General features: G+C 36.2%; 1 protein-coding gene across 26 annotated transcripts in view; it reads left to right on the top strand.

Annotated features, from left to right (window-relative positions):
* The window catches only part of PHF21A (PHD finger protein 21A), a 193,720-nt gene that overhangs the window by 40,631 nt on the left and 130,487 nt on the right, over positions 1-22,602 (top strand). For 14 of the 26 annotated variants that reach the window (XM_072790574.1, XM_072790569.1, XM_072790573.1 and 11 more), the window contains 2 exons: positions 1,198-1,230; positions 3,386-3,451. In XM_072790574.1, coding sequence (XP_072646675.1) covers positions 1,198-1,230; positions 3,386-3,451 — 99 coding nt within the window. Of the gene's footprint in view, positions 1-1,197; positions 1,231-3,364; positions 3,452-22,602 lie in introns of all 26 variants that reach the window. The other 12 variants (XM_072790556.1, XM_072790555.1, XM_072790575.1 and 9 more) reach the window with 1 other exon arrangement.

The following is a 22,602-nucleotide window of genomic DNA, read 5'->3' as shown; positions in this document are numbered from 1 at the left end:
GCTCAGGAGAGTCTCCTGCTTCCCCTGCTTGTGCGTGTGTGCTCTCTCTCTCTCTGTGTCAAATAAATAAAGTCTTTAAAAAAAAAAAAGAAAAACTAAAATGCAGACATGAGAACTCTTTAAATCAAAGCAGTTTGGGGCCTTTATTGTAAGGACCTATTGTGCTGTTTATAGAATAGTATATTAATTGATGTAATCGTACCTCTGAGTATCAATCAAAGCTGATTTTTTTTTTGTTTGTTTAAGAAGGCAGGTAAGTATATAAGAAGTATTTTATGACTAAAAATTTTTAAAGTACTTCAACATTCAAAGAGAGGGACAGATTTTTTAGTTATATGAAAAATTCTTTTGGGGAACAGCTTATTCCCAGATGCTTTTAGGAATCAGCCTTCTGATATTTTTTATCCTTCAAATTTTTCTGTCCTAGTTATTATCATCTTTGGGCAGTGATGCTTTTAGAAGTTGAGCTAAGTTAGAATATGTCCATTTTTCTTTCTTTTTCATTTATTTGGACTTCTCTTTTCCCTGGTAAAGGATTTATTAAGTATTCTGGTAGCACTCTCTTTCCCAGAGGAACCCAGGTAGGTAGAGTTTGTGTTGTTGTTTCTTCATTTCCTTACTTTCAAATACTAAGCATCACTGTCCCACTGAGTACACCCTCCTGCAGAGAAGGCAGTGGCAGAGTCAGTAGCTGATACTAGCTTCCTTTTGTGGTAAGAACCAAACCAACAGACTTACCAAATCTGTACTTTGCTGTATACAAACAGGCCTGTTTTGTTATGGGAGCAGCTTCTTTCAAGGCCTTTTGGGACTCTATAAACGATGATAACATTTTAGAGGGATGTTTGGCTTTTAGAGCATCCAGCTTGTTTAAATTGCTTTTTTAAAAGCTCCCATCCCCATCCCATCTCCAGATTTGTTAAAAAGCAGGAGTTATTAATTTCAAACACAAAGTGCTAGTTTGATTTATATATATACACACACACACACACACACACACACACACATATATTATATGGACCAAATAAGTAATCCATATATATTATATGGATCACAGAAGCTTTTGATCTCTTCTCATTGTGTGGTGGTCCTTTTTTTAGGGTGGACTTAAAACTTTAGATTTTGGGGGACAAGTCTGATTAGCCATAGTGGATTAATATGTAAGACTGATGGCTCTTTTTCTCTCTTTATTACCAGAAACTGGTTGCTCAAATGAAGCAGGATCCACAGGTAAAATACTACTTTTACTTATTTAATTTTTAAATTAAAATAATTTAAAATAAAATACCTGTTAGATACTAAAATACAAACCAGGAACTTAAGTTTTGAAAACTATGTTATCTCTAACAGCAATTATTTTTAGCATATTGATTTTCATGTTACAAAGGTTTAGAAAAATCCAGTAACTCTGTTATAGTGTAGTTACTATTTCATCTTTGTTTCTGTTATTTTATGTTAATTTTTTTGAGTATTTTGGGGAACAAATTGAGTTATTACTCTTCATATAGCTTAAATTTCATTTCTGTAAGCCTGCTTATCCAGAATCAGAGTTTTTGAGGCTTCCTGTAGTCTCCAAATTAATGTATATGGCCCCAAATGATTCTTCTCATAGCTTACACAGTACAGATATAGTACAGAACACTTAAATACTTAATTCCACTATGATTAAATAATTTCAGAATAATTTTCAAAGAACTTTTAAAAAATTATCTTTGAAAGAACTCTTAAAGAGGGTTTAAAACTACCTTATATAATAATCCAACAGATGCTACCTTCTGTTCAAATTCTCATAGGAGTTTTTGACTTAGGTTCATCTCTATCCCTGAAGAGGAATCTTCCTAAAAAGTTATCTTGTCTTTGATGATTACATTTATTGTTCAGGTGGTGTCTCTTTTGTAGCCATTAGACAGTGGGTCCTAAGTTTGAAGAGTGTTTATCAGACTTTCAGGATCTGTGTGCCCACAAATCTGTTCACAGAACACTTAGACTTATTATATATGTGGAAATATATATATATATATATATATATGTTTAATACATATATATATATATTTAACTTTGTTAAACATACCATATACACCTCATTGTAAAGTTAAGAAAATTAATTCTTGGATTAAAGAATGGTACTGAAGCAGATTGATTTTTTGGAAGTGGGAAGCATATTCATTTCTTCAAAAACTTAGTACCCAGCGACCTGTTGGGTTTTAACACAGTCCATGGATTCTGAGGGTTGGCATTGATGGCCCACATTGAACTCCTGTTTGACAGTCCTATTTCTTTGAGAAGCTTCTCTATTTTTATTTTTTAAAGTGTATTAAAATTTAAATTATATTTAGGGAACCAAGAGGCAGTAGACCTTAGATTAGTAGACTCTTATATTTAATTTGGTAACCTACATTGTCAGCAACTGAAATATTATTAGAAAATTTTAGCATTTCTGATAGAGCTGGTAGTCATGTAACAGAGCATCTTAACTCAAAAGAATCTGAAGGGGCAGTAGGTTGTTGGACAATCTTGTGAGTGATCTCATTACGGAAGCTTTATATCAAATATAAGAAAGACAATGTAGAGTAAACATGAAGGGGAGGATGTGTGTCCCAATCCTGGCAGAAGACCAAACAGGGTGAATCGAAAGAAATGCATGTGAAACAATGAAGAAAAAGTAGTCTTTTATTGGAATGGTGCTCAGTCTGTTAGTAGGCTGTCCTGCTACATTAAGCATTTGAAAATTTTAATTTTGGATTTTTTTCCCCACTTGAGTATAAAGCAAGCACGCTCAGTGTATCTCATCTAAAATAGTATTCTTTTTTGATTCCTAGAATTTTAGAACTGAGAAAATACCCTGGTAGTCAGTGTGTTAATTTGAATGATGTAGTGTTAAGGCAGTTGCAGCACTGACAGCTTTTCAAATCTAGGCTAAAATAACAAATGTACTCTACTAAATAAGGGAGAGGGCAAGTGGAGAAAAAACTCTTATCTTTATTGATAATGCCATTAAGCAGTGTATGCATACTTATAACTTCCATTTTCTTGCTTTTGTCTGATTAGTGGAGCTTTAGGTTTTCTGTCAATTGATACTTTCTATAAAGAATAACAATATTTCAATAAGAAGGAATACTACTACAGTATAAGATGCTAAAATATAAAACTTGTAATTTGAAACAATTGCAAAGGAACTGCCCCTATTCTAGTGGTAGGAGCTACATTTAGGACCTGTGTATTAGGTGATGATAATATAACTATAGTTTAATGCATGACAAATTTGATTGGCTAAATGCTTAAGATTGCTTCATCATTTGTAATACAGTATGCATAAAGTCTTCTTGCTACTATTCTGTTAACAAATGAAATATCTTTCTCACAGATATTTTTTCTTTCCAATCAGAATGCTGATTTAAAGAAACAGCTTCATGAACTCCAAGCCAAAATCACAGCTTTGAGTGAGAAACAGGTAGGGGCAAAAGGGGGGGGGCATATTTTTAACATTGTGTTCTAAAGATATGTCTGCTTGAGGCTTCTAGGAGAACTGCTATTTTTCCTTATGTGTGAAAATAAGTGTGGGCAGCCAGACTCAGTTTTAATTTTGTTGGAGCTCTGTTTATCTATTTTTATTTTTGGTTGAAATCAGTGTCTAGAGTATCCCATGGGTATATGTTACTGGCAAATATCTAAAAGCAATGTGGCGGGCTGCTGTTAACTGTGTTAATTAAACTCTGTAGTTTACCCATAGGGGAAAGAGGTAAAGAAAGTTAGTGGGAGTATGTGATAGAGAATCTTGTAGTTGCTGGATGTGTCTTGTTAACCTGTTTTAAGGACTTGAGATGACATTTAATTTATCGTGGAGATTGGTTGTAAATAAATTGCTGTAAATGTAGGTCTCCCATTCTGATTACTGTCAAACCTGTATGTTATTCTTTATTACATAGTGACCTATTATGTGAAAAAACTTTGGTGAAACCTTGTTAGATTTATTTGTATAGAGCAAGAGAAAAGCATCTTGCTTTTTCCCCAAAGACATCTGGAAAGTATTCTTTGGAATTTCTTGTATAATGACCGCTACTTCCCCAATTCAGGCAGCTCCTGCCACCAGGTGGAGTGTGACAATTGACAGAGCTCTAAGTAAATGTCTATGGTAATCTGACAAAGCATTTGTTTTCTTGTTCCTTCCCTACCACTCTCCCTCTGGTTAAAAGGAGCAGCTTTCTATCTTGGCGTAGATGAATGTTTGAACCAAAAGCATAAGGTGATTTACAATTGATAGTTCCTGCTGGTGACGTATTATTGAAGATTTTTGACTAAATAGTTCTTAATAATTGATTTTCGTGTGGTTTAAAAATTTTTTTTTATTGTGTGCTTTTTAAAAACTTTTATTTAGTGAAATAATAATAACGAGTAATTTGTTTCTGGAGATTTCTGATTGTGTTTGTATTGTGTATTCTATTGTGTTTTCATTTAACTAGGGGGAGAAATAAATTTTGAGAACTGTATGGAATGGATACGAGTTGCTAATTGTTCAGAATAGGATCTTTTTCCAGGCTGAGTGAACAACTGCTTTTTTTTTCTCCCCACTCCTGTTCTTTTGTTTCTGTGTTCCCCATCTTGTCTTCTCTAGAGACAGGAGATACTTTAGATTAGGGAATTGCCAAACTAAAATTGGGAGGAGGTAGCATGGTGGAGAACAATTAGTAAGGAAAAATATAAACAGAGTTCATTAGTATGTATTTGGATCTGAAAGTGATTCAGTTCTCTAAAGTCAAAATGATGTGTGTTAGTGAAAGTATTCTAGCTTTAGAATTCTGTTAGCGCCAAGCTTCCTTATAGTTTCAGGGTTAGTTTGACAAGATGCCAATGAATGAGTCACTTTTGCTGAAAAATTCACGTGTTCCAGCAGGGAAAGAAGGTGAGAACTGATTAGTGGAGTTAGGGGGTGGGGGATGCTGTCACAAAGTGACGACAACCTAAAGCTACATTTGGGGAAAATGGGGCAATTGAAAAAATTTACATTTATTTGAAAATTTTGTTTGTGAGAACTGATGTAAAGATTCATTTATTTCTATAATTTTTTATTCTTTAATTTAGTTTTTCTGCTAGGGACCTCACTTAATAGAAAATTGCATCCATTTATGTTTAGTAGTAAGACATTTCATCAAATGGTAAACTCTGTCATCTGAACTAAGTTTGGATTTTAGAAACCAGAATTTTGGGGTGCCTGGGTGGCTCAGCGCTTAAGTGTCTGCCTTTGGCTCAGGGCATGATCCTGGAGTCCCAGGATCGAGTCCTGCATCGAGCTCCCTGCATGGAGCCTGCTTCTCCCTCTGTCTGTGTCTCTGCTTCTCTCTCTGTGTGTGTCTCATGAATAAATAAATAAAATCTTTTAAAAAAAAAAAAGAAACCAGAATATTAAAAAATGGGCTTGGCATCAGGAAAACCTTAGGTATACAAAGTTAACAGAATAGTCAGAAACTGAAATGCAGTCTTGCAATTTTTAAAATACTTGCTAACTGCTTAAAACAACCTTTTTGATAGAACAGAAAATATATCATTTTTAGGTAGTCTAGTACTTGAAGAAAGCTCAGCGGTAAAGTTCAAAAGCTAGGCCTTCCTCAGGCTTATTTCCAACATAAAACATTGATATTCAGTTTAAAATAGTTTTATTTTACAACAAATGCCTAATGCTAAATGCCTAGAATTTTGTTTTTCTTTCTCAAAAGATTTTCTTAGCCTCTGGCAAAACACTGATTTCCTTCTATTTTGATAGCTGAAATCTGAATTACTTTACTCACATGACAAATATTTTAATTTAACATTAATTTTTTTGGTTGTGAGAAAAATGCTAAATATAGCAAAGTTCAAAGAATATCATATTCCACAATTAACAACTTCTAATCCTTTGTTATTTGTTTCTATTCTTTTTATATTATGTGTACTTTTCTGTTGTTACTTTTTTCTATATCTACTTGAAAACTTACACCAGTAATAAATGCATACATTCTCTTTTTTTGCTTTATTAAAAAAAGAACATTGTAGATAGTCATTAATTCTTACAGTGGGCACTCAGTAGTTCTTATTTTTTATTACTACCTCAGTCTTTGATACTTAATCAGTTTCTTCCTCAAGACTATGAAATGTTATGCTCCATTTGGGAAAATACAGTCTTTAGTGAGCATCTTTTATGGCTAAAACTCAGTGAATTTCATTGAATTCTTGGTTAGAAGGTTCCAATGTTTTCTCTCTTTTTTTTTAATTTTATTTTTTATTAAAGATTTTATTTATTCATAGACACAGAGAGAGAGAGGCAGAGGGAGAAGCAGGCTCCATGCAGGGAGCCCGATGTGAGACTCGATCCTGGGTCTCCAGGATCACACCCCAGGCTGCAGGCAGCGCCAAACCGCTGCGCCACCGGGGCTGCCCGGTTCCAATGTTTTCAAACTGTAACTTGAGATTTTTGAATAAACTCTCCATTGCAGATTTTGAAGTTAGCTTCCTGACTCAAAGGGCTTTAATTTGTGGTTGACAGTTTTAACTCAGGAATCCCCAGATTTGATTGGCTAAACAAATTATATGTTATGGAGCCATTAAAAATCATAGTTTTAAAAATATTTTAATGATATGGAATGTGTTCATGATAAAGCAATTGAAAAAGCACATGCAGCTTTTATGCATTATAGTCCCATTTTTGAGTGTGTCTTATGTATCTATGTATGTGGGCATGTAAATACGTATAGAAACAGTTTCATTATGAAATGTTGGAAGGGGATGAATTTACATATGATTTATTTTTTAATGTCTTATGTACATATTTGCTTTAATCCCTACAATAAATTTGTTTCCCTTTTATAATAAGAAATAGACAAGAAACATTATTTCAAAAATTTTTAACATCAAACTTTTGTTTGTTCCAGGGAGAATTAGCATTTAAATATCCAGTGACGTTCTCATGGTATATGAAACACTCCAATCAGAGAATCCATCTATTTTAAACACTAGTAATACCGAAGTTTGGAAGCAGCTATTAATTTCTTTAACGGGATTCATTCTCGTTCTGCACCCCTCCCTCCTCATTTTGGCATAATTTTTGCTTGTTGGAATAGATATTACGATATTGGAGCCAACCCACCTATTTGCTTTACTGCTCTGCTTTTATTCTAATTCACTGTATAAACAATCAGTCTTAACATCTCCAAATTTGTTACCTGTTCCTGTGATGATTTACGCTTAAGTTACAGCAGTTGCTTCTTTGATTTCCCCTCTGTGAAGAGTTTGCCACCTCACCTTTCTTCACCTGGTACTCTCCTGGCCAGGTGTGTCAGGTCACAGAATAAATGTTACTTCTTCAGGGGACCTTTCTCCTGTCAAAATGGAACAGTTTCTGTTATGATCTCTTATTGAATCCTTCATTTTTCTTTTATAGCTGTGCCAGTTATGATTAGGTTCAGCTGTGAATGACTGAAAACTAAAAATGAAAATGACTTAAATAAAGTAGAATTTTGTTTCTCTCTCATGTGAAAGGCCTGTAGGTATACAGTTAGTAGTTCCACAGTGTTAGGGAACTCAGGCTCCTCCTGTTCTGTTGCTCTGCCACTCTCAGCATGAAGCTTTCACATTATAGTCCAAAATACCTGCTCCATCTGGTAAGAAGGGGGAAAAGCAACAAAAAGCAAGTCCTTTATTTTTAAGGATGCTTACTAGAAGTTGTATGTACCACTTCTAATTAGATCCCATTGGTCAGAACTTAGTTATGTGGCCCCTCCTAACAGCAAGGAAGGCTGGAAGTGTAGTCCATTTCAGGTGGCCATGGGCAGATAAAATTCGGAGACTCTGGTTCCATGTAAGAAGGGGGAAATAAATGCTGAGGATAATTAGCAATTTCTGCCTCAATAGCTTATTGCAATTTGTAATTACACATATGTGATAACTGATTTTTAATATATATCTTCCTGAATAGATCGTTAGTTTCAGGAAGTTTTAGGGAAGATGCTTGTCTTAATTTACTTCTTTATTCTGAGTATAGTATTTGGTATAATATTTAGCATAAAATAATATTTGGTACAGAAAAGCATTTGTGTTTCTTCAGGGAATTATTTTATTCACCTGATCTTTTTCTCTGTTTGTAAATAATTTTTTTAAAAATAGTCTAGTCATCTTTCTTTTGATGCTTTTTAAACTGAGAGTACTATGAACATCTTACATTTTTGAGTGTTTTTTTTTAATTTTTTTTTCTTTAATTATTTATGATAGTCACACACACACACACACACAGAGAGAGGCAGAGACACAGGCAGAGGGAGAAGCAGGCTCCATGCACCGGGAGCCCAACGTGGGATTCGATCCCGGGTCTCCGGGATCGCGCCCTGGGCCAAAGGCAGGTGCCAAACCGCTGCGCCACCCAGGGATCCCAGTTTTTTTTTTTTTTTTTTTTTTTTTTTTAAAGATTCTATTCATTTATTCATGAGAGACACAGAGAGAGAGGCAGAGACACAGGCAGAGGGAGAAGCAGGCTCCATTCAGGGAGCCTGACGTGGGACTTGATTCCAGGTCTCCAGGATCAGGCCCTGAGCTGAAGGCGGTGCTAAACTGCTGAGCCACCCAAGCTGCCTTTTTTTTTTTTTTTTTTTTAAAGATTTATTTATTCATTCATTCAGAGAGAGCGAAGAGAGAGGCAGAGACACAGGCAGAGGGAGAAGCAGGCTCCACGCAGGAAGCCCGACGTGGGACTCAATCCCAGGTGGCCAGGATCACACCCCAGGCCGCAGGCGGCGCTAAACCGCTGCGCCACCAGGGCTGCCCCAGGCTGCCCTTTTGAGTGTTTTTTAAAAATATGTACATAGGTTCAAATATTTAGTGGCCTAGCTAGGTTATAATTAATTATTCCTCTAATATTTGACAATAGGATGTTTCCAGTTTTTTGCTGTTAGAAATATTGCTATGATAAAATGCACATATGAATCTGTTTCTCTCTGATTACTTTAGGATACATTTTTAGGTGTAAGAATCCTGGGTGTACTGGTCAGATATTGCTGTAATAGTTCTGCATAACAAACCAGTGTTTTATTGAGTGGCTTATGGTGTTCATTTTCATATTGGGTCTGTACATCACCTGGGGTTTTCCTGAATCTAGGCCGGACACATCTACTTTCATGACTTAGGCCCACACACATCTACTTCAGTCTGTGGTGACTGGTCCTGCCTTCAGGCTACATGTTGCGTTAGATCTGCTCTGAACCTGTTTACCCTGAGGCCTACCATGAAGGGGCAGCAGCTACCTAGGGCATACCCATTTCATGGTTTATCACCAGAATACCAGAAACAGGCAAAACTACCAAAATACATTTTAAGCCTCTGCTGGCACCGAGTCTTTTAATATCTCATCGGCAAAAACAAATCATGTGGCCAAGCCCTGCAATGTTACATGACAGAGAGTGTGGATGTATAATTTTATAACAGAATATAAAGAATTGAGAACAATAATCTGTCTACCTTACTTGGTTAAGGTTATATAAAGGAAATTTAGTATGTGTATATATATATATATATATATATTTTTTAAACTTTTACTACTTATTTCCAAAAAGCCTCCAGAAAATGCTGTTATCAGATTAACAGCGTATATGACAGTACTTAGTTTTTCCCAGGAGATACCCTGTGGGGGGGGCGGGGCGGGGGAAGCATTTTACTAATGTGGAAGATGGATTAATAAGTATCTAATGCTTTTCTGGAGGTATAGTTTTCAGATAATCCATAGATAATCCTTATAATATACAGATAATCCATAGTATTCCTTAGAATTCCTTAGAAACATATCAGTTTTAGGTTTTATTTTCTTTTACCCTTTCTCCTATTTTTCTTAATCTTTTTTAGAGAGGTAGATACCTTCATAGTCTTTGGTCTTTGCTACTGGTTTGCTTTTCCAACTCTGTGTTTAAAAATTACAGTCTCTATTCTTTACAGATTGCTTAACCTAATATTAAGATGAAATACTTTACTGGGTTTAATAAATAGTTGCCATTTATAAAACCATTCTCATTTTAAGTTTGAACATATTTTACTAAAATGGATTTGAAGCCTTTGGAAGAGAAGTTTCTGTTCCTATCATAACTAATTATGTTTCTGATCCATAGAACAACGTAATTTAAGCTAGGAAAGTGACTTAAACAATGGACTGTGGATGGGGGAGGGGAAACTCAGAGTTTGGGTCTATTCCTGATTCTGTAACAGAATTTTTGATAGATTCTGAATTAATTTAATATGTCTATTTCCTTATTTATGGAATGTTTGGACAATGCCTTTTAGGAGTTAATGAACATGTATCTATTGAGTGCACTGAGTATTTTGGAGGTAAGTTCTATTTAAGTGGAAATGGTTAACTTTAGTCACAGTGATTAACATCTCATTTGGAACACCTTCATCTTACATGTCAAGTGCTACTTTTTTGAAGGACTTAGAACATTTAACACAGTCATGAGTAAGTACATTATTGTGATACATAAATTGGGATGTGGACTGTTTGTGATTTAGCCATGATTATATATATAATGAATCGGTATCTGATTTAAGACTAGAATCCAGATCACTGTATTCTTCATTCAGTTTTATTTAATAAATTCTATTCTGTGGACCTTTATCAAATATTTTTTGAAATAGGACATTAGGCACAATAATTACATTGCCTTTAGGCTTCATTGCTTTGGAGTCAAATAAGTAAATTAGTTCTTGTAGTCTAATAATGGTAACCTGATACATGACTATCTCCAGTCTCTGATGCCAGTGACCAGAGAATGTTACCCTTTTCCATTCATAATCAAACTAGTGTGATTGGCTCATCACATTAGAATTTAGAATTGTTATTTTCTTAGAGTAGAGATTCCTAAATTATGGTGGGAATCTGACCTCATCTTTGTCCAGAGTTTAGTAGTTCCCTAGGATTTAGTCAAGTTCATCCCTCCTGCACAATATTTATGGGAAACCTTTGGTCTAGTTGTTTCTTGAGTTTACTACCTCTTGTGTACATAGGGCATCAGTTTCTTCTCCCTTTTTTTTAACCTTTATTCTCAGAGTACAGTTGTCACTATTGCCAGTAGTTGTACCTAACTAATCAAAGATTGATAAAGAAGCTTGATAAAGGGAGATCCCTGGGTGGCTCAGTGGTTTGGCACCTGCCTTTGGCCCAGGGCGTGATCCTGGAATCTCGGGATCGAGTCCCACATCGGGCTCCCGGCGTGGGGCCTGCTTCTCCCTCTGCCTGTATCTCTGCCTCTCTCTCTCTATGTCTATCATGAATGAATAAATAAATCTTTAGAAAAAAAAAAGAAGATTGATAAAGGAACTCATATTTTAATAATGGGTACCATGTTATTGTAGGATGTTTTAACGAGTGTGGTGGAGGAAATCAAATAAGTTGGTGATTTCTGCCAAACGCAGCAATCTACTTCTCTTAGTAGGTTTGGGCAGTCTTCTTAGTTCATTCTAATCATTTATTTTTGATGCTAGCACATGGGATGACTTTTTATTTTATTTTTACTCTTTCTGAGAGGCAGAGAGAGATGGTGGGGGAGGGGAAGCAGGAAGGTTGCAGAGAGGATCTTAAGCAGGCTCCATGCCCAGCACAGCCCACAACACAGGGCTCGATCCCACAACCCTGAGATCATGAGCTCAGCCAAAAATCAAGAGTTGGACACTTAACTTACTGAGTCACCCAGGCACCCCATGGAATGACTTTAAATTCAATTTGAAATTCTTAATGCTCATTATCAGATGTTACATGTCTTGACACTGAACTATTAGAATCTACTGTATTTTTTCTTTCTATGCTCATCTCTACTTATCAAAGAGAATTTGCCTCAAGCAATGAAAATCTAGTCAAAGTCTAAGTTTTTGGAACTTTTTTCAAGCATGTAGGGACTCTTCACTTTGACACTTTGGAGAACGTTAATCTTAACTTTTGACGGGTAGATGATGCATACAACAAACACTTTTTTAAACAGGGCCTTAGCCAGTATAACTGTGACTTCATTAGTAAATTAGTTTGTGCTTTAAATACTCCGTTCCCTTCAATTCCCTTCTCCTTAGGATCTGTGTTTTTTCAAATATTTTTATCATTCTAAGATTCTGACTCTTCTGTTTATTCCACATATATTTATTGTGAGTTTTCTATAGTGAAAGGCCTGCCTGGTACTAGGTCCATGGAAGGTGCAAAGAATGAAAATCTTGCAAATGATGTATCCGATAAAGGGTTGGTATCCAAAATGTATAAAAAACTTATAAGACTCAACACCAAAACCCAAATAATTCAATTAAGAAATGGGCAGAAAACGTGGACAGACTTTTTTTTCTAAGATACCAACAGACACATGAAAAGATGCTTGACATCACTCATCATCAGGGAAATGCAAATCAGAATCACAATGAGATAGCACTTCACATCTGTCAGAATGTCTAAAATCGATTAAACTCAAGAAACAAGTGTTGGTGGCAATATGAAGAGAAAGGAACCCTCATGCACTGTTGATGGGGATAGAGGCTGGCACAGCCACTGTGGAAGACAGTATGGAGATTCCTCAAAAAATTAAAAATGGAACTACCCTGTGACCCAGTAATCTCACTACTGGCTATTTTCCCAAAAATATGAAAACAGTAATTTGAAGGGATATATGTGCCCCTGTGTTTATTGCAGCGTTATTTAGCCAAATTATGGAAGCAGCCCAAGTGTTCATCAGTAGATGAATAGATAAAGGTATGGTATTCATATACAATGGAATATTATTCAGCCATTAAAAAGAACAAAATCTTGCCATTTGCAGTAACATGGATGGATCTAGAAAGCATTACGCTAAGCGAAATAAGCCAGTCAGAGAAAGACAAATATCATGTGATTTCCCTCATATATGGAATTTAAGAAAGGAAACAGATAAACAAAGGGGAAAAAAAAGAGACAAACCAAGAAACAGACTCTTAACTATAGAGAACAGATGGTTACCAGAGGTGACATGGGTAGGGTGACTGGTGAAATAGGTGAAAGGGATTAAGAGTACACTTACCTTGATGAGCATGGGGTAATATATGGAAGCATTGAATCACTGTATTGTATATCTGAAACTAATATAACACTTGAATGTTAACTACACTAGGAATGAAATTTAAAAAAAAAGTAGCATGGCATGTCATGCACAAGGATGACATGCAAATTCATGAAGCAATCCATATATTTAGGGCGCTTGAGTGGCTCAGTCATTTAAGTGTCTACCTTTAGCTCAGGTCATGATCCCAAGGTCCTGGGGCCGAGCCCCGTGTGTGTGTGGGGGGGGGTGGAGGTGGGGATGGGGGGGTCCCTACTCAGCAGGGAGTCTGCTTCTCCCTCTCCCTCTCCCTCCCGCTCCTGTGCTCGCTCGCGCTCTCTCTCTCTCTCTCTCTCTGAAATAAATAAAATCTTAAAAAAAAAAAGAGAGAGAATCTTGCAGTGTTACTTCCCTGTGACTGGTCATCACCTTCAAGATGTTCAAGCTCATTAGCACTGATGGTTTTAGCAGCTCACTCTTGATTGCTCTCTTGTGTCCTTTCCTGCCTTACATACCCCAGAAGTTCCCTGGTGTCGCTTCTTTATACTAGGCTCTCTCATTTCTCTGTGCCTTTACATATGCTGTTCTCTACAGCAGGAGTTTTCTTTCCCTTTACTTGGTAAATTCCTACTTACTCTTTGAAGACCCAGGGTAAGCAGAGATCCTTGACTTCTTTCCACTCTCCAGGCAAAGCTATATAGCCCTCTTCTGTGTACTCATGGTGTTTGTGCCCACCTCTCTTACTTGTTTTCATTGCACTGTGTTGTAATTATTTGTAAGCTCCTTGAGAATAGAGAATGTGTCTTGCTTGTATTTGTACCCCTCGAGCCTAGTATAGTAGTTATGTAGCAAGTGTTTTTGAATATATAAATTCATTATGCTTTCAAGGAGCTAGTAGTCTGGTAAGGTGGCCTATGATGTCCACGCTAAGGCATTTTACCACTAAAAGATTTCCCATTCAGATAGGGAAAAAATATTCTCAATATTGTTTCCTACTTGAATATTTTAAGAAAGTTCAATAACATTTTTAACTGTTTCAGTTCAGAGCAGCTTTATCTTAATTTCAGAAAAGGAAAACTTTTATGAAGTGAAGTAGTATAAACCAGTAAATGAGTTGAGCCAGCAGTCTGGAAACCTGGTATATCTAGAAACAATCTCCTTTGTGATGTTTCTACATCACTTATTTCTGTCTGTTTTATCTTCTTTGGGTTCTCTTTAAACTTATTCTGACCTCATAAAACAGGCTTACATTTCTTTTATGCTTTAAAAATATTTTTATAAAGATTGTATTTATTTGAGAGAGAGAGACTGTGTGCACGCACAAGCAGGGCTGGAAAGGGGCAGAGGGAGAGGGAGAAGCAGACTCCTAGCTGAGCAGGAAAGCCCGATTTGGGGCTTTGGGGATCATGACCTGAGCTAAAGGCAGCCACTGAACTTAACTGGCACCCAGGTGCCCCTTATCCTTTTAAATAATAAGAATTTCTTTGTTTCTTAATTTCTTTCTGCCATTGCCCTCTTTGTCTCTTCATCATTAAACTTCTTAAAAAGCTTAATCTTTGGTTAGTCTCTATTTGATGTTATTTTTCCTTACTTATATCCCTTTATCAACCAAGTGCAGTCATTTTCCATCTACGTTCTACTCTAGTGAGCTCACTGAAAGTTTTAGTAATATAATTGCCAAATCTAAAGTAAATTTTCAACTTCATTTTACTTGAACTAACTCTAGCATTTCAGATTAATGACCATTTCCTTAAGGTTTTCTTCTTCAGAGAACCAAGAACCTTCCTTTCTTTGTTCTTTGACCTTTTTGAATGCACCTACTCACTTCTCTTCCTCAGCCTACCCTTTAAAAATTAATATTCTGTGGTGTTTTATGTTTGTCTTCCTTCTCATCTTGCTTTGTTTTTTTCCCCCGGGAGTGGCATACAGCCTCAAATCATCCCTAAATGTCAGTGACCTCCAAATCTTTATTTCCTCCTCCCCTCTCTCCTGAGTTCTAGACAGATGTGCATTTTCAGCTTTTGCCTGTTGGATGTTCCAGAGCTCCATATTCTCCAGATAGAACACCAAATCCACCCCCCTTCAAATCCTACTTCTTCTATCCCTTTTTGGTTAATGACACTCGCATTTATCCAGTGACCAAGTGAGACATGGAAGTCATCATGAACCTTTAGTCTCACTCTGAGTCTCTTATCCAGTCCTGTTTATTCAAGCTCCTTAACATGGCTCATGCTCACCTGCTCCCTTGGATGCAGTTCTGTCTTTATCATCCAGCCTTTCACTATTAACAGGAAGATATAAAAGACCCCCCTTATATGTTGGCTTTCCTGGTTGTGACTCTTCAGTAGCTCCTTTTGCTTTGGATTCTAGGAAAAAATCCAAATTCCTTACAGTGGCTCAGAAAACCCCTTATTATCTTTAACCATGAGCCTCTCCGTTGAACTCATACACACCTTGTCCTTCAGATTTGACACATACTTAAGTTTTCTTGGTTATGCTCTATCATTTCTTCGACCAGAAATATTCTTTCCTATCTTCTCTTTTTAGTATCAAACCTGACTTAATCGTCTGCCCTTTGACCCACAGGCTCATTTACAGGACACTACAGTACTGAAATAGCCACACATGAAAAGTTGAAAATAACTACAAATATATCAGCGTGCATTGGCAAGTAATACATAAGAGTTAACAATACATGCATATTATGAAGTAGTTAACTGAGTAGAAAGATGAATGTAAGGTAAAAAATCAAATTGTAAAACAGATATAAAATATGATTTATTATTTAAAATAAAATGTTTTAAAAAAATGTGTATATGCATCCATGGCCATTTATACTCGAAAATACATGGAGGGGTTACTGGGTGGCTTAGTTGGTTAAGTGGCAGCCTTCTGCTCAGGTCATGATCTCAGGGTCCTGGGGTTGAGCCCAGTGACTGACTTGCTGCTCAGTGGGGCGTCTGCTTCTCCCTCTGCTTCTCCTGCTCCCCCCATGCTGTCTCTCTCTCTTCATCTCTCTCTCTCAGATAAATGAATAGAATCTTAGAGTGAGAGAGAAAATATGTGGGGAAAGTTGTAGATTATTTAGAATTATTTACATGGAACTGTTAATAGTGATTTCCTCTCAGAAATGTGGGATTCCTGAGAGATGACCAAGGAATTTGGCACTTTTAATTTTTTTGTACTCTTTCTATCTATATTTTTTATAAGAACATAGTTTTTTTAAACTACTGAAGTGTAGTATAAATACAGAAAATTACACATGTGTATATATTTATGTGTATGTATATATGGCTCAGATACATTTTTGCAAGCTGAAACACCTGGATAACTAGCACCCATGTCAGTATCAGATTTTACTATAGAAACTACAGAAACTTTTTTGTGCTTTCTTCATTTCATTATGATTCTCTTCTACCAGAGAAACCACTATTGTGACTTCTAATAACATAAATTAATTTTGCCTATAAATGAATTCACATAAGATGTATTTTTTTTGTCTTAATTTATTCAACATTATGTTTAGAAGATTACATCTGTTTCTTTGGAAGTTTTTAAAAATTTATTTTGAAATGTAACAGTCATAGGAAGTTGTCTTTTGAAATTTTAAGTCACTAAAGAAAAGAATTTGCTATCTCTCAGATATACTTATCCCTAACATCTTTTGGGATAGTTAAATGTTTTCTCTTGTGAATTGATAGCTTCTTGCTCTGTTTCTCTTTATCACATTTCTTTCCTTTTTTTTTAAGATTTTATTTATTTATTCATGAGAGACACAGAGAGAGACAGGCAGAGACACAGGCAGAGGGAGAAGCAGGCTCCATGCAGGGAGCCTGATGTGGAACTCGATCCCGGGACTCTAGGATCATGCCCTGGGCCGAAGGCAGGCGCTAAACCGCTGAGCCACCCAGGGATCCCTCTTTATCACATTTCTTTAACTACTTTTTTGTATGTTTATATCCCTTCTAGATTGTGAGTCTCTAAGATCTGTGTTCCCTTCACACTTAAAACCCATTGTATACCTAGTGCTTCATGCACAGTGTTATTTAGAGATTTGTTAAAGAAAAGCAAGAAGTTCTAATCGTGACTGCCATTTACTGACTGGCCTTGTGTCTGTTGAATTTCTCTGAACTGGTTTCCTCATCTGTAATATGGGCATTGTAATTGCCAGTTCAGATGCTTTTGACTGTATGTAACTGAAAGGCTAACTAAAAGTAGCTAAAACAATAAATAGCTTTATTCACCTAATGAGTTCCTAGAGTCGTCAAGTTCAGCTCAGCAACACCATCAGAAACCATGTTCTAGTCCTCTTCCTGCTCTGCTGCCCTCCACGTGTCAGCAAACGTTGCTCATGGTCATTGCTGTAACTCGAGGCTTTATATCCTCACCTATGAACATTCTGGGGCAAAAAAAAAAAAAAAAAAAAAAGGACCAGTTATTCTTAAATGTCTCTTTTTAAGAGCAGGGGAAACCTTAGAGGCCTTTCAACAGACTGCATCTCATTGACCGACCATTTTTGTCACATGCCAATGCTTAAAGTAGTCACCAGCAAGAAGAATGGATCCAAGACTGATTGAGGTTCAGGAGCTGAGGATTTGCCTCGCAAACATTTGGAGGCTAGTTACCCAAACAAAATTGGTTTTTGTTAGCATGGGAAGCAGAAGGGATAGAGAATAATGGATGTTATAGAAGCAATCAACAGTGTCTGTCTCCATGTATAACTATAAGTTTTTTCTACTAATGTAAGTTAATTATAATGTATATCTGAAGATGTGTGAATCCTAAAATATTATAAAGTTAAAATATCCATTAGTACTTATTACTAGTTTTAGAAAAGTTTCCCTTTGCCACCTCAGCTAGCAACCTTCTTTAGGGCAAGGAATGCAAAAATAATTTTACTATTTGCCAAAGCAATTTATTATAAGAAGATAAATCTATTATAGAAGATTATGTAATTTATTTCAAATGTGAACTATAAATTGTTTTTAAAATTGATATTTAAAATCTTTGTTTATAAACTATATTGTCACCATTGTTATTAATATTCCATGCCTTTGAAGCATAGCAGCCTTGATGTCCCTTTGTTATAATACTTTCATACCTACATCATTCAGGAAAACCAAGTTTACCAAAACCCAGTGGTATTTAAGGATTTCAATTTTTTAAAATGTTGAACACCGTGACAGGCCAAATCACAGATTCCTGCATTTCTTTCTCCCAACAGATGAGGGTGAGAGAACCAGACAGGAAAAAGAAGTTGACTGTTGGGCTGCTGTCTTCACATGGTAGCTGGTTAGAGAGGTTGCCCTATAAAATTATCTTCACAGAAGACATGTTCCCCAAAATTGATTTACTCTGAGTTCAGGAAGCAAATGTTTGTGTGAATCAGCAGGGATTGGCGAACCTCTCTCTGACTAGCTCTGTCTGAAAATGACAAGAGTGATTATTAGTTTCTGTCAGGTACACCAGACATTCCTTTGCTCTGAAAAATGAGGCCCTAGAAATCTTCAACTAATATGTTTAATTTGTCACCTTTTCTCCCACTCCCACCTCAATCACCTTTTAAAAAAACCTTTCCACCTTTTGTCAAAAAAATTTGTATCATTTTGACCAAGAAGAAAACGAAAGATAATCAATTCCAAACTTAGTTCTTTTTATGAACAGTCAATGATTATTGCTGATCTCATTTTATCTAGTGCTTCTGTCATCTCATATCATAATTGGAAAAGAAATCAGGACTCCTGTTCCTGTGGAGTCAGGAGGCACAGATAAACTTATCCTGAAAAGTTACAGTGCCTGAAGGAAAAGAATTTAGTGAAATTGGGGGAATGTGTTCATTGATATAACTTGAGTTTTATTTTCTTGAGTGTGTATCTCATTGTAGATTGTGAATGTGAGACAATAGAAGTGTAAGTTAATTCACCTTTTAATTATGAAGGAGATTGCAGCCTTTATTTTTAAAAAAGTATATTACTTTACAGTTCACCTTTTTCATGGAATGTTTATTTGACTTTTAAAATAATCTGGAGTGACTTCAGGCAACCGAAACAAAAGCAAAAGTAAGCTATTGGGACTACACTGAAATAAAAAGCTTCTGCACAGCAAAAGAAACCATCAACAAAACGAAAAGGCAACCTAGTGAATGGGAGAAGATACTTGCAAATTATATATCTAATAAGGAGCTAATATCCAAAGTATGTAAAGAATTTATACAACTCATCACCAAAAAAAAAAAAAAAAAAAAAAAAAAACACACAAAAAAACCCAAAACCAAAAATCCCATTAAAAAATTGGCAACGAACCTGGATAGACATTTTCCCAAAGATATGCAGATGTCCATCAGACAAATGAAAGGAGGTTCAATATCACTAACCATCAGGGAAATGCAAATCAGAACCACAATGAGATACCACCTGATATCTGTCAAAATGGCTAGAATCAGAAAGACAAGAAATAAGTCTTAGAGAACATGTAGAGTGAAAAAGAACTTTTGTCTACTGTTGGTGGGAATGTAAATTGGTGCAGCCACTGTGGAAAATAGTATGGAGGTTCCTCAAAAAACAAAAATATGCTCCAGTAATTCCACTACTGGATATTTACCCAAAGAAAACAAAAACACAGGATGCTTAGGTGGCTCAGTGGTTGAGCATCTGCCTTTGACTCATATCATGATTCTGGGGTCCTGGGATTGAGTCCTGAATCAGGCCGCTGGCAAGGAGCATGCTTCTCCCTCTGCCTGTGTCTCTGTCTCTTTCTGTGTGTCTCCCATGAATAAATAAATAAAATCATTTAAAAAAATAAAACAAAAACAGTAATTCAAAAAGATATGTGCACCTCTTTGATTATTGCAGCATTATTTACAATAGGCAAAATATGGAAGCACCCCCAAGTGTCTATTGACTGAGGAATGGAACACACACACACACAGGAATATTACTTGGCCATAAAAAGGTGAGATCTTGCCATTTGTGACAGTGTGGCTAGACCTAGAGGGTATAATGCTAAGTGCTGATCTCATTTTATCTAGTGCTTTTGTCATCTCATATCATAATTGGAAAAGAAATCAGACAGTATAGCAGTCTAGGGCAGAAGGAAGCACCACACTGAAAGACAAATACATGTGATTTCACTTATATGTGACATCTAAAATGCCACATGAACAAACAAGCAGAAACAGAGCCATAAATACAGAGAACAAACTGATGGTTGCTAGAGGGGAGAGAGGTGGGAGGCTGGTCAAAATTGGTGAAGGGGAGTAGGAGGTATAGGTTTCCAGATATAGAAAAAAGTCCCAGTAATAAAACATAGAACATAGGGAATATAGTCAACAGTATTGTAATAGTGTTGTATGGTGACAGATGGTAGCTACACTGGTAGTGAGCATAGTGTAACATATAGACTTATTAACTCACTGTTTAGAATACCTGGAACTCAATGTTACATTGTATGTCAGTTATACTTCAATTGAAAAAAAAAATCTGAAGCAAAATCTCCCAGAGTATTATTCACATCTTAAAACCTCCAACTAAAGTCAAGGTAGGCAAAATAACAGTTGGAAGCCATTTATAAACACCTGTCACAGAAAGTTCTGAAGACATACTTTTCCTGCTCTGATGATATCTGTTTGTCCTGCATATGAGTTCGTCAGATGGAAACAGTTTTTGCAAGCTATCCGAAGTATTGCCCCTGCTGCTAATAGCTGATAAGATTATATAGAACTCTTTTTAGATTTTCAGTATCCTTTTTCATGACTTCCCTTTCCCTTTTTATTTGCTTATTTATCTTCTTTAGGTATAAAGCATTTTATAGCCATCACTTTTGAAGAGAAATTGATTAGTTCTCCCAAAATGGAAAGACTAGTATGATTCTCTAGAGCAGGGATTGGCAAACTATGGCCTGCACCTGGGCCAAATCTGGCCTGCTGCCTATTTTTATAAATAAAGTTATTGGAACACAACCACGTCTTTCATTTACATATTGTCTATTGCCGTTTTCCTGCTACAATGGCAGAATTGAGTGGTTGTGGCAAAGACCTGGCTGTTTATAGAAAAAATATGCCAGCCATTACTCTAGAGAAATTTACCCAGGTTGACGCTTGACTCAGATATGTTAGGCACAGTATAGCAGTCTAGGGCAGAAGGAAGCACCACGCTGAAAATAGGGTATATACTGAATAATGAGAAGACCTTCTTGTATACACATCAGCCCTGTGGTTTTCAGTTCATTTTCAGTACCTCATTTTCTAAAAGCCTCTTTTATTTTGGATACTTTTTCTCTGCTCATTTCTGTTCTTCTCTCTTCTAGATTTTTTGAGGTATAATTAATATGAAACTCATTTTTAAAAGGGTTTTATTTTGGGGGCAACACCATCAAATCAAGATAATGAACTATCCATCTCCTCTAAAAGTTTCCTTGTGTTCCTTCCTTCCTCCACCCCCTAACCCTGTCCCCAGGCAGACATTGGTCTGCTTTTTGTCACTATAGATTAAGTTTATGTATTTTAGAATTTTTAAAAAACAGGCTTGTACAGGATCTACTCTTTGGATTGTTTCTAGTTTCCAAATTTTAGTAAAGCTAATATGAACATTCATATGTAAGCCTTTGTGTGGAGATATTGTTTTCATTTCTCTTAGGTAAATACCTACATGTGGGTGGGTGGTATGATATGTATATTTTTAACTTTAATGGAACTACCAAAATATGTACCGTTTACATTCCCACCAACAGCATCTGAGAGTTTTAGTTGTTCCACATCCTTAGTCCTTTGTTCTTAAATATGAACATAACAGCCAAGAATCTCAGATATATAAGGGAAGGCACTAAAATGAAAATCAAAACAGACCCAGAAAATTGGAAGGGACAATTCAAAATAACTACAACTTTAGGTCCTCAGATCAGTAAGAGAAGGCATTGCATCTGTGGAACAAGAACAGGATGCTAGGAATAAGAGAACAATTAGAAAACAAAAAAGAATTCTTGATAATAAAAAGGTTTTGAAGATAAAATTGGAATACTCTCTTAATAAAGGGAAGAATGAAGGGATCAATGGTGGAAGAGAGAAAAATTTTAGGGGATCACACCAGAAGGTCTACTGCCTGACAATAGAAATTCTGAGACAAGAGAACTAAAAATGGAGAGGAGAAAATCATCCAGTAACTAATATAAGGACGTTTCTCAGAACTGAAGACCATACATTACAGATTAATAGAATTTATTGAGTACCAAACACTGCAAATGAAAAAAGACATAACATCCCCATACTGGGAGCCACATTATTGCTAAACTTCGGAACAATAGGAGTAAGAGATGTTAAAAGCTTCCTCAGAGGAAAAGCAATTGCAAACAAGGTTTGGGAATCAGATGGCATCAAACTTGTCATCAGCAGCACGGGAAGCTAGAATGGAGAATGATGCCTTTGAAATTCTGGAAAACAGTAATTTGCAATGTGGAATTCTGTTCCCAATCCAACTCTTGATCCAACTCTTGATCAAGTCTGAGGACAGAACAGAGACATTGTAGACCTGCAAAGTTGTAAGACTTAACCTCCCAT

Source organism: Canis lupus, chromosome 21, assembly GCF_048164855.1.
Source record: "Canis lupus baileyi chromosome 21, mCanLup2.hap1, whole genome shotgun sequence".
Lineage (NCBI taxonomy): Eukaryota > Metazoa > Chordata > Mammalia > Carnivora > Canidae > Canis > Canis lupus.
The sequence above is the reverse complement of the archived record's forward strand: the minus strand, read 5'-3'. Positions and strand labels throughout refer to the sequence as shown.